Consider the following 17249-nt stretch of genomic DNA (forward strand, 5'->3'; position numbering starts at 1 on the left):
CGGGGAGAAGGTGCACACTCGTCATAGAAGGGACCCAGGACCCTCTTGCTGTAGAGGGCTCACAATAAGTCAATAAATGAAATACCAGACTATTCTGACAAAAGAGTCAAATCAAACATTCATGGAGATTTTGGAAATACTGAGGTCATGACTTTTCGTAGCACACCCCCCCTCCCTCCCTCCTAATTCATTCTGGACTCGCCACCAACCGAACACAATTTCACATTTTATTTGATCATTTAACTGCCAACGATTTAATTTCCTCCTTTTATTACGCTCCACAACTCTACTCTGCACAGTATGCCTGAGAATACTAAAGCTCTTTTATTCTCCGTCCTCTTTGTGCTTCCAAGACAGCCCTATCTTTTTGGGTTGTTCGCTCCAGTCTCCTCAACGCCTTAAAGGCAATTTCTTCAATTCCTCAAATCTCCACCTGGACTCAAAGATGAACTGATCCGATTTCAGGGGTCATAGTTCAAGTTCACTGTGACCTCACGTCCGTCCCATCCTTGTGGAGGCGACGTCTGACAAAACCCTCTAAAAAATATCAGAATTTGCCTTGAAAATGACACGCGTGTAATATTTCTGTACCTGTGAGTATATAGTGAAGTGAGGATTCAACTTCATTAGTAGCTAGTGGCCTGTATGTGCGAACATTGAAGCTACTGTACTCAAAACCTACTGAATATAAATAAGAAATAGTTTTCTCTTCTGGAATCCGAGTACTGTTGCCGTGAGTAAAGTGTGTTTTCAATATACTCTGAATGTATTTCCACAAACAGGATGAAATATAAAACCAGATCGATCTCAAACTTCAACAGGTTCTTTCTAAAGAACAAAATCAACCCGAGTGTGGTGGAGGTGGAGGAGTGCACCAGGGAGGAAAGCGCCTTCAGGACACAATCAATAGCTCCAGGTGGTAAACAAGAGATTTGCCCGAGTCAAGGTTGAACATGAGGAGCGTCGGTCTGGAGAGGCAGAGCGCTGCTGACATCCTGTCTCAGGCCGCTGAAGTCAACATCAGACCCGCTACTGCATCCTGTGGGACGTCGTGCCGGTTGTGTTTGGTGCAAAAGTCAAAGAAGAAGAAAAGTTCAAACTCGATACAAAGGACAGCCTGAAGATGAACATAACTTACAGGTGGCATTCTAGAAGCACAATTCATAAATACAATAAAATATCGCGATAATTACCTAATCGAGAGATAAAGGCACGTGACTTTTATTATTTTTGCTGAACTTGATATCGCTCATTGTGTTTACGTATGTGTTTCCATTGGAATGCCGCCAACCTGATGCCAGAATAAACTGCTGGCATTGCACTTTGTATATTACCACAGCCTGAGAGCCCATTTTATTTATTATGTTTTGCCTGTGTGGGTTCATTTCATTTATCTTTTCACCTTTCAATTGCTCTTTGAAAGCGTGTACTTTATTATTGTGCTGTTATATTATCATTTTCTCAGCTGCATAAAATGACGTAATATTTTTTTCGCAATTATTCCTGGGACAATATGTCGTCCGACAACAGTAGTAATTGTGAGAGGCCAACTCACATTTCCACCAAGATTCAACACACAGGATTGTACACTTAATCCTGCTGCGACTGTTGGGAATGCAGGTTTTACATCAGTCAAACATTTCACATACAAAAGACAGACCTGTAACATAAGTGGCTGAAGATGCAGACTGAAGTAAAGAACAGTGAACTCTGTGAATGTCTTTGTCATGAGGACTGAAGACTGTAGAGCAGCCGAAAGGAGCAGCAAATGTAGCTGAACTCACAGTTCAAATATGTGCTGACTCGTAATACTATTTCAGTATTGATCTTGGCTGCTTGGCTAAATGTCTACTTGCTAGTTAACTGTCTTATAAAGAAAAACGTGTGTAGTTTCATTTCAGTTAGTAACTTCTTTGAAGTTGGAGCTTAAATTGGATTATGGTGCATTCAGACTGAAAACAGTCTGAGGATACATCACTGCACAGCAGTTTATAGTATCATGAGACTGAATTACACAGACGCTTATCACAGAGACGGTCATTTTATCCTGCCGTGATGATCCTGAGGTCAACAGTAACAAAAAAGCACCATTCAAAATAATCCTGTACTGTGATTGGCCAATGAAGATGATGTTGCATCGCCACAACTCGTTCAAAACTAGCCGATAGCTTGTTCTCTGACTTTACTGCTCTCAGCTCTCTCGTGTCCAAACTACTTCACACTCAACCAGGGCTGCGACTTCCCATTATTTTCATTGCTGATTAATCTGCAGATGATTTTATCGATTAATCGATCGTTGTTTGGCCTATAAAATGTCAGAAAAAGGGTGAAAAATATGAATGAATGTTTCCCAAATGTCTTAAAGATATACAGTTTACCATCATAGAGTAAAGAAACCAGAAAATATTCATTTATGGAATCAGTTTTTTTTTTTACATATTATTGAAACTGATGAATGGATTATTGTAATAGTTGGAGATTCATTTAATAGTTGACAGCAAAACATTTAGTCGATTGATCTTTTGCAGCTTTAAACTCGGCCGTAGCGAGCTGCACGCCGCGTAGCGGTTAACAGGGCTCCCCTCTCCGTCACCACAGCATCTACGGAACGCACCACTGATAGACCTCCCTTAGATGTCAAGAGCTCACACTCCAGACGGAACTTCCTCGGGTCATCAGCAACATACCCGCCAAGTGAGAAGTCGATGGGATGCACGGTTGCAGAGAAACTCCAAGGACAGACAGACAGAGACGCCTTTCATTTCAGTCAGTTTAGTGTGTGTGTGTGTGTGTGCACACGGCCTTTCACTGATAACACAAGTGAGCTGACCTGCCTCCACACAGCAGTCTTTTTGCAGGTGACCCTCAGGTGTACCCGTGAACAGACGTTTTATCCGCTCGCGTGCCCGTTCTCCACTTGACCTGGTCGACGGCGCCGAACACTGGCAGATGTTTGCAAGTCGCTGTTTACCAAAGTGCAGCCGCGAGCTCATAGCCGCCCGCTCGCGAGCAATGTGGGTGTCGTGCGGGTCCTGCGAGGCCCGCCGGACATATCAAACCAACAGATCGCTTTTCTCCCCCCGTGGAGGCTGTGAGGGCTTTCATTTCCCTGCTGCGCTCGTGATTCTTATCACGCAAATAAACAAGACACCGAGGCCTCCCCCGGAGCCCGGAGATCTGACTGAGGTTATTTTGTAAGTCGCATCTGTGTTGCTTATGCAACACGGTCCTAAACACACAGAAGACCTGCACTGATGGAAGAGATAGAGAAGAGACAGGGAGGTGTGTGGAGCGTGGACCAAATGCCTGAGCCAACATAAAGCATGTCGAGATTATCATGAGAGCTGAGATAAAACTTTACAGGCCATACCTGATTCAAAGATACAAACATACCTGCCTGCATATATTCTATCAAAACGGACGAGTTCACTCCGCAGTGGCGGCTGGTCAACAGAGGACCATGGGGCATGGCCCCACCATGAGCCACACAAAAAAAGAAGAAAAAAAATAACAATTATAATAATCATAAATTATACAAATTGTCAATGTTTGTGTTTTTGAACGATGGAATGTACCCAGTAATGTGTGTAAAATGTGATATCTGCGCAAAATATATGCTTTTCCTGCTCGTCCTCTCAGCCTGTGTGCTCTCTGCTCGTCCTCTCTGTCTGTGTGCACGACACTCTGAGAACACGCAGCTTGGGGGGCCTGATCGTTTTGGCCCAAAAGAGGCGGGTCTATGAAGCAGTTTAGCCAATTGCCAGAACGATCAGGCCCCCCTCGCTGCGCGTTCTCGTCAGGAGAAGTCTCTACAGGCGAGCACTCCTCCTCCAAGACCCGTTTGAGAGGAGAACTTTGAGGAGATTCTGCAGCCAAAGAGCTGATATCAGATCAGCCTGACCTCACAATCAGACAGCAGACTCGCGGGAAAGGGAAGCAGTACATGCGGAGCTTCTGTACTAGCTGTACACCAGACAGGTTTGGCTAGCTGGATGACGTCATGCATTTAGCTTTTTAAAACAACGGGGACGGATCCAGCACGGACAGTTACAGGAGTGAGGGATGAGGAGGTAAGGAAACATGAGAACACCAGGGTAGGGAGTGAGGGATGAGGAGGTAAGGAAACATGAGAACACCAGGGTAGGGAGTGAGGGATGAGGAGGTAAGGAAACATGAGAACACCAGGGTAGGGAGTGAGGGATGAGGAGGTAAGGAAACATGAGAACACCAGGGTAGGGAGTGAGGGATGAGGAGGTAAGGAAACATGAGAACACCAGGGTAGGGAGTGAGGGATGAGGAGGTAAGGAAACATGAGAACACCAGGACACACATGAGAACTCTGTCAAGCTACATATTAGACAAAGTGAACGTCTTTTATTCTACATAGCTGTCCACAGTCTCATCTGCTTAACTTGGTCATGGAGGCATCAACATGTAATAGAGATGTTAAATTAACAGTGAAAACTCATCATAGCTTCATTTAACATCAGTATTCATAATTACACTTCATGTTTACTTCTCCTGATCTTTACCTCCTATAACAAGGTCCATAGGGGCATCTCAATAAATGAACATGTTATATTATATTATATAAGTGTTATTTACTGATTGTTTTCGTGTTGGAATACATGTTAAATATTTAACTGCCAAGTAATAATGCGTGTTTGATACTTACATTTGTTTGCATTAAATCATACTGGGATGTTTGCTGAAATTGATAAGATGGCCCTAGAACATGTTCCACCAGCCGCCACTGCTCCTGGGTGAAGTTTATATGTCTCAACTTCAGCGAAACATCGCAGAAATGTACCGTAAATGTCCTGTTAGAACCTCCGTCAGTCGGCACCAGCTGGCGTTGCATTTTAATTTGGCACCGACGACGGCATTCAATTATTTCCGACAGGCTGACGGCTGATTCCTGAGAAAAGAAAACGAGGAAAGCGAGCCAGATGTAATGCTTTCACACACACACACACACACACACACACACACACAGATTCATCTCCTTTCATCTTGTTCCTCCAGCACATAGTGTTTGTGTTGCCAGAATGAAATAGGCTGGAGAGCACTCATTTGAAAAAATCCCATCGAGAGGAAGAGCCGCTCGCGCCGTCCTTTGACGTCACACGGCGCAGTTTAAACAAAAAGACAACACACAAACATATCAGTGTGGGGAGATATAGACTCGTCTCGTGCTTCCAGTCAGTGTTATCTTTTTTTTTTAGCAAATGAATACGCAATAAAAAAAAGACGAGCATCGAATCTGTTAAATGGGCCTCTCGCCATTATATACCGCGTGTACGACCCATTGGGAGGGTTTCTCTCATCGAGCCAAAGAGTCGTTTCACGTTGTGAATGTAGGACGGCAAGATATCCGGCCCTGCTGCACATCATTCCCCATCCAGGGTAGAGTTAGTGGATTGTTATTCTCCAGTGGGAAGAAGTGCTGCTTGTGTATGAGGAATAGTAATCCACTCACTCTGGAATGTTGCTGTCCAGGGCCGTGGCTGCCGTTGAGTTCAGTGTGTTTTTTAGATCTGGTATTTGTAGTTCCGCAGACTCTGTATGCCGGGTTTTGAAACAGCACTTCGACCTTTATTTTTGGGAGATTAAATGGTCACACTTTATTTCATGCTTAAGTCCCTCGTTTCCTAATCATGTCCTTGAAACAAACTGTGATTTGGTCATAATTCTAGGGAAAACCGTCTGTATTTTTAAATCCTGCCTACAGCCAGTCCGGATCTTTCCCTCCCGCTGGTGTTGTGAGAATATTAGTATTTGGGTGCACAGAGATGAACAGCTGGTGGTAGTAATTCTCCAGTTATTGCAGAAGAAGAGGACACAACAAGATGAGGAAGTCATGAGAGCTCCAGTCAAAGCTCAAACCATGTGGAAAGAGTGATTTCAATATTTGATACTAATGTTAACGTCACCATTTATTTGCCAAGTCTCTCCATTTTTTGGCACTTTGCTTTTATTGGGTCACACAGAAAACGTGACTTATGTTCACAAAAGAGTGGATTGAAGGTCCCTCAGCGAGTGCTTCTGCACAAACTTGTATCTTGTCTCAAAGTGTTTGCTCATTCAAAAAGTTGCCAGTTCAAGAGATGAGTAAAAACACGAGTGTGGTTGTGCCCCAGTCTGGTCCGGCAGGTCTTTTGGATGCGAGTCAAGAATAGTAATGCGTCTCTTCTACAACGGAGAGCTGCTGCTGCCTCGCAGGACTCTTTCGTTACATATCGAAAGATTTTACAGCCAATAAGGGACATTTTAGAAGCAGCCCCAACACAAGTCCAGGATACGTCTCTTATCGCCATCTGTCTGCAATCTCTGTCTCAGCCTTCCAGTAATCCATGTACGAACAGGCTGTTCACTGTAAAGAAAATAAATAAAGGAAACTGTGTTTGACAGTCCTGATCCGAGAGACGTTACGTCTCGGTGATTTTTACATGTAACTTGTCAGATTACATCTTGTTTGTGTTCCGTGCAGTGACGGCAGCTGATGAACAGCACGCATTCATTATGGGCCTGCAGAAAACGGATATGGTGGGGTTTTTTTTATGTTTTAACTATGCTTTTTACCAGGTTTTTACTATGTACTGGCATTTAAAAAAAAAAAATGAAAAGTGCGTTACAAATAAAATACATTATTATTATTATTATTACATCACTTGCGACCGCTATCGCCCCCGTCTCACGGTCCGATATCACGATAACGATATCACAGGGACACGCGCCCGTAAAGTGTTGCAGCCGAGTGCAATTGACCCTTTTCTTTCGGCGTCCGATTGCAATTTTTCAGATGGCAAAGTATAGTTGTTACTTTACCAATATCAGGCGATGCATTCGTCAAAATTTCAGGCGAGGAATTTAAACGAGAGAAAGCCTATTTGGGATTTAATCTGCGGTGACCACTGGAATGTCAGGACATGACACTCCTCATAAATATGCTTCAGTTACCGCCAAACTCTCTGAAGATGCTAGTTATTTCATAGCAACCGCGTGAGGCTGGAAGCACTGATCTTTGTGAAGTTTTTGCAATGAGGATCATTTGCATTGATTGGGCCTAATTTGGTGGCACATGTGTGCGTACTCATTTAGATATGTGCGACGAGCGCAGGAGCACCGGGACGCAGTTAGCGGTGCATTCCCACCCTAGCGGGGGATTTCGGAATCCAGCCAATTCTAATTGGTGCAACGTTAGCGTCCACTCAGTCCTTTAGTGAACCGTGATATCGGGCCTCCGAAATTCCAACAATGGAACATAACAAGTAGCCTACATTGTATTTACTTCCTGGTGACAGTCGCACAGTGCAGAGCGTATCATTTTGTAGATGACAGATGCAAAATGAACGTCCCACAGCTGTCAGCGATGATGCAGACTGTTTGAAATCTCAATTCACTGATCATATAGCCAATGGCAATAAAAAGTTAATTCCTCCATGCTACGTTTTCTGCACATGGCAGTACGGCGTGTTTAAAGCAGCACCAGTCAATGTGTTTGTATTGTGTAATGTGAATGGTGTCCCACAGAGAATTATCACCTGACTCGGCAGTTTCCCCCAGCTGGGTAGAGCGCTTTAGCAGCAGCTTTGCTCAGCACCAAACAGGCAGGCGGATCGAATTAGCAGCCAGAGAGCCGGAGCTCAACACAGTGTCAACATTGGACTGATATTCATATACAGGTATCACCTTTTATGGTCATACGGTGTCAGTTTAGTGGTTACAGCTCGTTACGCGAACCCTAAGAATCAATTCATGACTGTGATCAGTTCTTAAAGTGGCCGATGTTTCTCTTACAGCCTCGTCTGCAGCTCTCCTGTTGTTTTCCATTTCCCTGTCTGCAGTAATATAATGCCAATTTTAGTTTGGATGTGCATCAACAACGTCCCCCTTGGTTATTTTGAAGCAGCGCGCATGAGAGAAATTGAAATGGTCCTGCTTTGAGAGACAGCTGAACGTAATGAACAATAACTCTCTTAATGGGATTTGTACATCTGATTACACTTCGTGTTTTATTGTGACGCTGATTCACCAGCCAGCGATGAAAAGGCAGACGGACAAGATCTCGCTATTCTCTGTAGCTATTTGCATTGTTTAGTAAAATCTGAATCTTAACGAGCTTTCTCATGTGATTAGAAAACATTTTCTGCTGTGATTTCACGGGGGAGGGTCTGCAGGGAAGACCCAAACACACAATACACACACAATATTGTTTCAACGGTGATGCTAATAGAGCAAAGTGAGGTGAGAATGTAATTGAAATTGAAAGAGAGAGACAAAGAGAAGAGATGAGTAATGATAGACGAAGAAAACACGGCAGAGAGAGAGACTTCATACAGTATCTGTCACTGTGTGTGTGTGTGTGTGGGTGTGTGTGAGTGTGTGTGTGTGTGTGTGTGTGTGTGTGTGTGTGTGTGTGTGTGAGTGTTGCCTCAGGAACAGTTGATGGATTTGCTGCTTGACTGCTCACACAGATTGGTGCCTGCTGTGATGGCAGCCTTGAACTGAAATTACATGCACACACACACACACACACGCAAAAAGAGAACTACACGTAATTGCAATTTCTGCGTGTGTGCGCGCAAGCTGTGTGTGTGTGTGTGTGTGTGTGTGTGTGTGTGTGTGTGTGTGTGTGTGTGTGCGTGCGTGTGTGTGTTCTTAAGTCGGGACGAGCGGGTGTGTTGCCTCTAGGAGGCCATTTCACAGCACCGTGGAAGGATGGATGAACACGAGGCCGACCGAAGCACCGGAGAGGATTGAGGGAGACAGGTCCAAAACAACGCTGTGTTTATGCGTTTAATAATAGCCGATTAATATATTTTGTGTCATTTTCATTGACTCAGTGACAGGGTGACTGGCTTCCCCAATAATTATCTTTCTTCTTCTTTTTTGTTTAATCGGTTAAACGAGATACATCACAACCGAGCACACTGACAGTGAGCATTCCTCTTTACTTTAGAGTTTGATGGTTTGTCTGCTCATCGAGGAAGTTGGAGCAGGGATTCCCAAAGTGGGGTGCGCGAGAGGAAAAATGTAATGGTGGTCTAATGGTGCAGTCCTGTCTCCTAAAAATGACGTTCCCCCAAAACTAAAATGCATTCTCAATTATGTTTGAGTAAAAACGTATTTTTTCCCTGATTACGTTTGTGTTTGACGTGTTACAAATACGTTTCTAATCAACATTTTCACCTTTTTCCCCTCTCCACCACCGCCTCTCCTTCTCCCTATTACGCGGTCAGAATACGACCACAACACGCCGCCTGTCTCCGGCAGAAACGCGCTCATCCACGCACCCACGCATTTCTAAACAGAAATGATTGTCTTAATGTTGGTAATCTTGTGTTGCATGGTGATCGATGAGCTGAAGTAGTTACTTCAGTATTCTGAAGGTTTTTACAGAGAGATCTGTTCATATATCATTCATAACCTGATTTATAGAACATTTTATTTCATTCATAAATGTCAAAAATGTTATTTTCTTATAACTGTTGAGATATCCAACACTTTGAACCTGGCTGGTGAATTTGATGATCCTCAAAGAGGAAGTGAAGCATCATCTGCATGAGGTTGAATCTTGTGTTCTGACTCTTTTTCCTTCTGGGTTCCTCCAGAGAGAGCTGGCAGCTGCTTCATTTCAAAATATCAAACAGCGAGGGAGCGTGCCTCGCTCTCTGGTTCATGTGAATCTTCATGTAACCCTGTCAGAAGTGACAGTGACCGTGAGAACGTGCTTCCTCGTCCTCTTGTGACATTATGACATTCGTTGTTTTGTGGGTGTGACATGATTCAATTCCAGAGTCCTCTCACGTTATAGATATGGATCCCCTGATGGTTTTGTCACAGGTTGATCTCGAAACATATCCTTTGATTTTCAAACAAGCACATAACGAACAGAAATGTCTTCCTCCTATCCTTCCTTCCTTCCTTCCTTCCCTAGTGGAGCATCAGGGAGCAGCAGTGAATCCGAGAGCAGCTCGGAGTCGGACACAGACGAATCAGAGAGCAGCTCCAGTGACAGCGAGTATAACCAGACGTCCCGCACACACACTCCAGAGGTGAACCTCCAGTTCCATATGGAAAGACAGGGTGGAAAACACGAGTTGATCAATTACATCATGTGACGATCATGTGAAGAACTAAGCTAATTATCATGATTTCTGTGTGTGTGTGTTAAAAAACACCTGTTTAGCATTTTTTATTCTTCCCGACTCGCCACTAATAGCGTCGCAGTGTGTCTGGCTGTACATTAAACGGTCTCTTCACACAGTCTCTGGGTGGTCTTCTGAAAGTCATAAAACTCCCAACTGCAGAGAGCTGAATTGTAATATTATTTATCACTTTATCTTTAATGGCTCGACGCTGCCGGGTTTCACGAGCCTCTGCAGTCAAACCCACTGAGAGAGAGAGAGAGATGAGAGAGAGAGAGAGAGAGAGAGAGTGAGAGGGGGGGGGGGGGGGGAGAGAGAGGAGAGAGAGAGAGAGAGAGAGAGAGAGAGAGAGAGACAGAGAGACAGACAGACAGGACAGACAGACAGACGACGCTAACTCATGAAGTAGCATGAAACACATAAAATTATTCAGCATTATGTTGAAACAATTCACAACTCTGATCTTGAATGAACAGAGCTACTTTCAGATCTCACTAAAAGAAGTTCTCTTTTCTGTCTGGAAAATAAATTAACGCTTTACGGATTTATTATTTTAAAGACAAAATCTGTGATTTCCGTCAAGTTTATTCTGACTTGTGAAATCTTTCTGTTTTCCCCCCCTGTAGCCTGAGCCCCCCTCTGCCAACAAGTGGCAGCTGGACAGCTGGTTGAATAAGGTCCAAGCTCAAACCAAACCCCAGGTTCCCCCTCAGCCAGAACATGGCACAGGTTGGTACGGACAGTAGCGTCTACTGTGTGAAACAGCAGCTACGGTTTACAGTAGAACAAATAACAACAATAATCTGGTTTGATCTGGAATACTTAAACTGGTTCAATGGTGCCCTGCCCAGGCTCCATCCCCCAGGGTCCGGGGACTTTCTCTCCCAGGAGTGAAGCACCAGGAGTGGGAACGGCCGCCAAGACCAAGCCCTGCGTGTCCAGCAGCACCCCGGCTCCAGCTGCCCAAACGGTGGAACACAAGGATACGAGGGGAGCGTTCTGGTAGGAGGGGATGTTTAAAACATCGGTTGAAAGAACGAATGAATGAATTACACACGAACGGAGGGATGAACAAACTGACAAAAATGTCTCTCTAACCGTAAAAGACAAACCGATTCTTGCCTCCCGCAGCCCGGGCAGAGAGAAGGCCAAGGCCAAGCTCAGCCAGAAGGCCTCAGGGGAGGGTCAGAGGTCGAAGACGAGGATGTCACCGGGCCTGTTGTCAGGGCCGGAGGGCGCGACCCAGAGGAGGATCACCACGGGGAAGAAGCAGCCCAGACGGACGGAGAGGTCGAACAGTGTGGAGGATGGTCAGAGCCAGACGTGGAGCAGAGCAAACCAGCACAGGTGAGGAAGAGCACTGCGCTCATACGGCGGCCATTGCAGATAACAACACCGCCTCGACCCGAGCCGTCACCGCGGCAAGAGGCGATAGAAATGCTCCCAATCTCGTGTTCAGCACCTTGGAGGCAACACCGTGGCTTAGCATGGAGAGCTCACAGGGGCTCGAGGGGATCACGAGCCTGCTGGCAGCCAGCCACTGAACACTGTCATCCTCACATCTGTTGGGAGAAATGCTGAGATTGAGGAGATGCCGTGCCCAACTGGCTGCTCCGCTTGATGTGAGGCTAATTGGAAGAAAAACACAGACTTCCCAGCTTCGTTCCTTTCTTCTTTTCTCCCTCCACCACTTCTTCGCTTCCCCTTTTCCTGTCTTTAGGCGTTCCACATCCTAACAAGTTTGGCTGGGCGCATGCTGTTTTCAATTATTTCATGTTGTCTGATATATTTATTTCATTTGAACACACACCCCCCCCCCCCCCCCCCTGCAGCTGGCCAAGGCGAGCATCATCGTCGACTGTTTGTCAGCGACGGCAGCAGTGCCTTGCTCAAGGGTGACTCTTAATCGGGTTTGTGACGCTTTCTCCTGTTTGTTCCCCCCCCCCCCCCCCCCCCCGCAGCCCTGCAGCTAGGGAGAAGGACCTGTTGCCTCCCCCCTCCCTGGAGCTTCAGAACCCCCCGAGGCCACGAAGCAAACCCCCCAGTGGGAAAACAGCCCCCAGGAAAGAACCTCGCAGTGCCACCATCTCAAACAGCAGCTCGGTTACTCCACCAGCAGCGCTACAGCACCCCCCCGCGCCAACACCTGCTGTCAGCGTGAACCAGGTTTGTTTCTGAGAGGCGGGAGACACATGTGAGTGTGAGTTCATGGGGCACGTAGACATTTTCTCCATATTTCTACTCAGTGATGGTATTAATTGTTGCTCGTAATAATACTCATCCCTCAAAGTTAATCCAGTAATTATTTATGACTGGCAGGAAGCTAATCCCACAATCCCCTTTTCAGTCAAATGACTTTCCCAAGGAAAGAAGAAGACACGAGCACCTCGGGACGTTCACCCTTCACTTCTCAACTTCTTGGAATATGTAAAGAAACGTGTGTCACTGCCCGCGTGTCCCGTAATGGTCACTTCATCCTTCTTGTCTCTGGACGATTTGTCCGAGTCGTAAAATTCTACAAGATAAAACGGTATTATCACATGACCATTACGGCTCAACGCTGACTGGTTTTATCGAAATATGGAACGCGAGAGAGGGAGTCAAAGAGATGGAGCCAAATCGTCGGCCATCGTCTGTGCCGATAATGAGTGAACACTGTGTGGTTTTATGAAGATTGGGTCGTTTCAAGGAGAACGAATGGACGAGAAAGAAACCCACTTATAGTAAACTGGCTTCATGTAACAAAGGCACAGATAGAGACGGACAAGGATGAAGATGATGTAACATTTAGAGCAGGAGATGGAAATATCCCTCATCTTCACTTTACTTTTACTGAAAAAGAAATGTGGAGTTTTTATGCCTCCGGTGAAAGGTCGCAGTCAACTTTAGAAGAACAAAAGCAGTGAGCCAGCTCTCGACAGCCTCTGGAGTTGATTTTAGGATGTGCCTTGTTTTGATCTTTCGTGACCTTTATGCCAGCGGAGTCTCACGTCGTGTCGTTTGTTTGCTTTGAAAGACAAATGTACTCCGAGACCGATTGGCAGACGGCCGTCCGTAATACTGAACCAATGGAAAGCTCGTTCCCACAGAAGCGACGAGCAAACGGAGGCTGGTGTAACAGGCTGAGGAAGTGACCAGAGAGTGACATGTCTGACCCTGACGTCTGCCCACCCGTCAGCAGCAGGCTGAGGCTCAGTCGGCCTGACAACCATTCACAGCTCCAACCTCATCCTGTCGCTGCACAGAATCCATTCAACGTCCACTTATTTCTTTCTTATGGAATAATTGGTTTCAAGACAACAAAATTAAGAACAAAATAATGATTCCACTTATCCCACTGCAAAGCTTTACCTCCACGACTGTGTATAACTTTAAATTATAATTGAATAAGAAATTACACTAAATCCTCTGAACCCCAAGCAGTTTCGGGGCGTTCTTTTTTTTTACTGCAATATTTAGGTCCTGCACCACCATGGAACCAGCACCACCATGGAACCAGCACCACCATGGCTAGAAGTAGAGAGTCAAGCATATCTTCAGTGCAGTGTAATACAGTTATAATGCCATGAATGGTATAAAAACACAAGTTGAATTTCTTTGCTACGTTTTATGTTTTTAAATAGAAAACAATGTCTAACATTTGTCCAAGTACCTGCAAGTGTCACCAATGTTGGAAAAAGAAAAGATTTGCGGCTCCACACGAGTCAGTGATGGCTCCCCGGTTGCACCGAGGAGCGCAGAATTTAACGTTTATTTTGGGCGACAATTTAAATGAAAAATGTAGAATGTGTTTTTGGTGAAACATCCAAATTTGAAGCTTTGGTTCGGTTGCTCTCTCTGACGGAAGCATTCGTCGCGCATGACGTGTTCAAGGACACTTGGAAAGCTGAATATTCGACGACAATGCAGTTTAGTCCCCAACAAATCCACTGTTTCCTCCTGTTTGAGTCATCTTTGCTGAACTCAATGCTCAGCTGTTTCAGGAATTTAGGAAATGGTGGTGTGTTTGTTCAAATGTTCGTCCTCAGTAGGAAGGATGGAGGATGGACTAACATTGATGGTTTTGGTGTTTCAATGGGGTTTGATTTGATTACCTCCAGATTTGTCCTTCAAACTTTGGAGGCTTGAAGCGCCCTAAAAATTCAGCAAAACCCCTTATTATTGTTGTCATGATATTATGATGATATAAATCGTCCTTTAAATTGGGAGGAAGGGAGAGACACAGCAGAGAGAAAGAGAGCAAGTCTGTTGCAGCTAAAGGTGATAAGATACTTTCTATTTACAAATACTACCCAAATAACATCACATACTGTCTGAAAATACACGACATCCAAAAATCCACCAAGATATTGCATCAGAATCCACAACTCTGTGTTGAACCACAATGTTTGAGTGACATTTGGACAGCTACATTGATGTTGAATGACATGGTGAACTTAGTCCGTTGGTGGTGTGATGCAACAGGCTCACCGTCGGGGCTTCATGAGGAAGAGGATGCTGCTGCAGTGACGCTATCGGGGCTTTGGACTCTGGCTGAATAGACTCAGCACCCGACGCGTTCCTGTGCTCGGTCTTTCAGGCCACAAGCTTCACGGAGACACGCTGTGGCAAACGCGATCAGACACGCGTCGCCTTCGATGCAGAGCTCTGGGTATTCTTCAGCCACACGCAACCAACCAGTCAAAGGGCCTTCTGTAGAAATGGGTTTCAAAGAGATATCACTGGGTAGATCGTCAGGGTCGGTCTGCTGCTTGGAGGCAAGACCCTCAATTACATCCTCGGGATGGTTGGCAACAGAGATTCTGTATCCAGCTGTGCTGGTCGCTGAGGCCAGGGGAGAAGTCCTCTTTAAAGGCTGTCACAGCAGCAAACGGAGGCGGAGAGAACAAGAGAGAGAGTATTGATATTCCTTATATAACTGTGTCACTCCAATGGCTGCAATTCTACACTTTGAGTGTTTGCGGTGCTTAAAGGTCACTGACATCACTCGGCAATGTGTTTTTAGAAAAGGCATCGCTCGCTCACTTTCCCCAGTTCCTCTCGGCACGGGACTCGTACGCCTGAAAGCCGTAGGACTGTTGGACATGCAGCAATCAGGGCTGAACACCGTCGGTGAGGAGAAACCTTCAGCGGACACCTACCTGAGATAAAGTTATTTCTTTTTTTAAATCTACGGTTACACGCAGGAAAATAAAGCGTGTGCTGCCGTATCTGCATGATATGATCACATGCAGTCATATATATATTTGTAGCGTAACTGATTCTTGAAAACGCTTTGGCTGATATCATATCAGCAAGATTTAGTTTCATTGAGATTGCAAAAGATTCAGAAAACAAAAGGCAGTTTTGTTAATCGCGGTGGAGGCTGTAGAGTGATTCAAGGTTTGTGTGTTTGTGTGCACTCTCCTGATCAGCAGCCGCAGTGATTCTCATAGGTCACTGCATATGAATATGAATAATGAGCCGTGTTGTTAAGTCATCCCAGAGCTCACTCCCTTTTTGTCCCTTTCCGCCTTTTCAAACAGGACAAGAAGAAACACAGAGGTCCGAGCACCAAGATCACACCCAAGTCCCGCGAATTCATCGAGACGGACTCGTCCTCCTCGTCCTCCGAATGCCACTCGGATTCGGAGGAAGCCCTCAAGATCCCCGCGCTGCCGCCTCAGACGACTCGCTCGGCCATCAACACGCAGACCCTGTCCAACGCGCACGCGCCTCCTCTACCCCCGTGCCTCGGGTCCGCGGGGAGCCTGGGGGCATTCGGAGGGAAGGGCCTCCGAGTCAAAGACGGTGGCAGTGTGACCACTAATGGTAGCAGCAGCAGTAACGGTAGCATCAGCGGTGGTGCCAACGGCAGCAGTAACGCCCTAAGCATTAGCAACATAACTGGTTCATTTGGCACTTCTGTTCCTGACCCCGGAGGGTTAGGAGGTCAGCGCAAAGACCCGGTGTCCATGTCGCCGCCTCCCAATGTGGGACACGAGGTGTCTCCGTCCCCCTTGAGGGAATACCAAGAGATCCAGAGTTTATGGGTGAAAATCGAGCTGAGTTTGCTCAGCAGGGTACCTGGCCAGGGTTTGGGTGAAAGATCCAAAGCGGGACTGGCCGAAAGGGACGGGAGCGAGGGGAGGGACAGGGAGAGACAGGGGGAGACGATAGGGGCGCCCGAGAGGGAGAGACAGAAGCAGGCCGAGAGAGAGTGGCCGGGGCTGAGGGAGAAGCAGAAGCCACCTAAAGGGGAGAAGCAGGAGGAAGAAAACGAGCGGCTGGGGCAGGACAGAGAGAGGCAAGGTGACAGAGACAGATTAACGGAGAGAGAGAGGCAGACGGACAGAGAGGACAGAGACCGATCGGTGCTCGGGGAGAGGGACCGGACGGCGGGGAGGGACAGAGAGAAGGCGTGCCAAGGTCCGGGGGTCCTGGACAACCCCCCTGTGCAAGAACAGAGTAATCCCAAGCTGGCAGGGAGGACGGAGGGCAAACACAGGAGGCAGGCCGCTGGAAACATGGCGGTCCCAGCAGAGAAACACACCAACAAGAGCAAGAGGAAACACAAGGTGTTGTGGCGTCGGATTCTCCCTGTTTAAGTCCCATTTTTGTCATATATATTTCACGACACAATCTGTGTCCTTTCTCTCTCAAATGTAAATACTGTGTGTTTTCTGTCCTCTGCGTTCCAGTCGGACCACACTGAGTCGTCAGTCAACGGCAATAAGAAGCTGCGATTGGACAAAGACTGTCAGCTCCTCCCGCCCTGCATCTCTCCGATACACAACCACAAGAACAGCTCAGCAGAGTGAGTACCGTACTTTGCCCAAGAAAGTACTCGCACAGGGACCCACTACAGTGTCTTTCCAAACCGTGTCAGTTAAAGCTGGAGTGCGGTGTATTTATGGCCCCCTACTGGCAGTGGGAGTAATTACACAAAACCCTGTCGACGCAGCTTATAACACATGCTCGAGATGTTTGTCCTCGCTGTCTTTTAGCTTTTTTTTACTTAAATCCTCTGAACGGTAAGTTTCTTTTTTTTACCTGAAGCATCCACTCCAGACATTTTTTCTTGGACGCTTCTTAGGATTTTACTGCCGTATCTTTTGA

At 46.2% G+C, this 17249-nt stretch overlaps 1 protein-coding gene across 1 annotated transcript in view; it reads left to right on the forward strand.

The window, feature by feature from the left end:
* The window catches only part of aff2 (AF4/FMR2 family, member 2), a gene marked incomplete at both ends in the record, with an annotated part of 132664 nt that overhangs the window by 94852 nt on the left and 20563 nt on the right, over positions 1-17249 (forward strand). Inside the window, 7 exons of the mRNA XM_079268092.1 lie at positions 9941-10058; positions 10778-10880; positions 11003-11153; positions 11283-11498; positions 12113-12317; positions 15677-16708; positions 16832-16947. Coding sequence (XP_079124218.1) covers positions 9941-10058; positions 10778-10880; positions 11003-11153; positions 11283-11498; positions 12113-12317; positions 15677-16708; positions 16832-16947 — 1941 coding nt within the window. The remainder of the gene's footprint in view (positions 1-9940; positions 10059-10777; positions 10881-11002; positions 11154-11282; positions 11499-12112; positions 12318-15676; positions 16709-16831; positions 16948-17249) is intronic.

Source organism: Melanostigma gelatinosum (assembly GCF_949748355.1).
Source record: "Melanostigma gelatinosum genome assembly, chromosome: 5".
NCBI lineage: Eukaryota > Metazoa > Chordata > Actinopteri > Perciformes > Zoarcidae > Melanostigma > Melanostigma gelatinosum.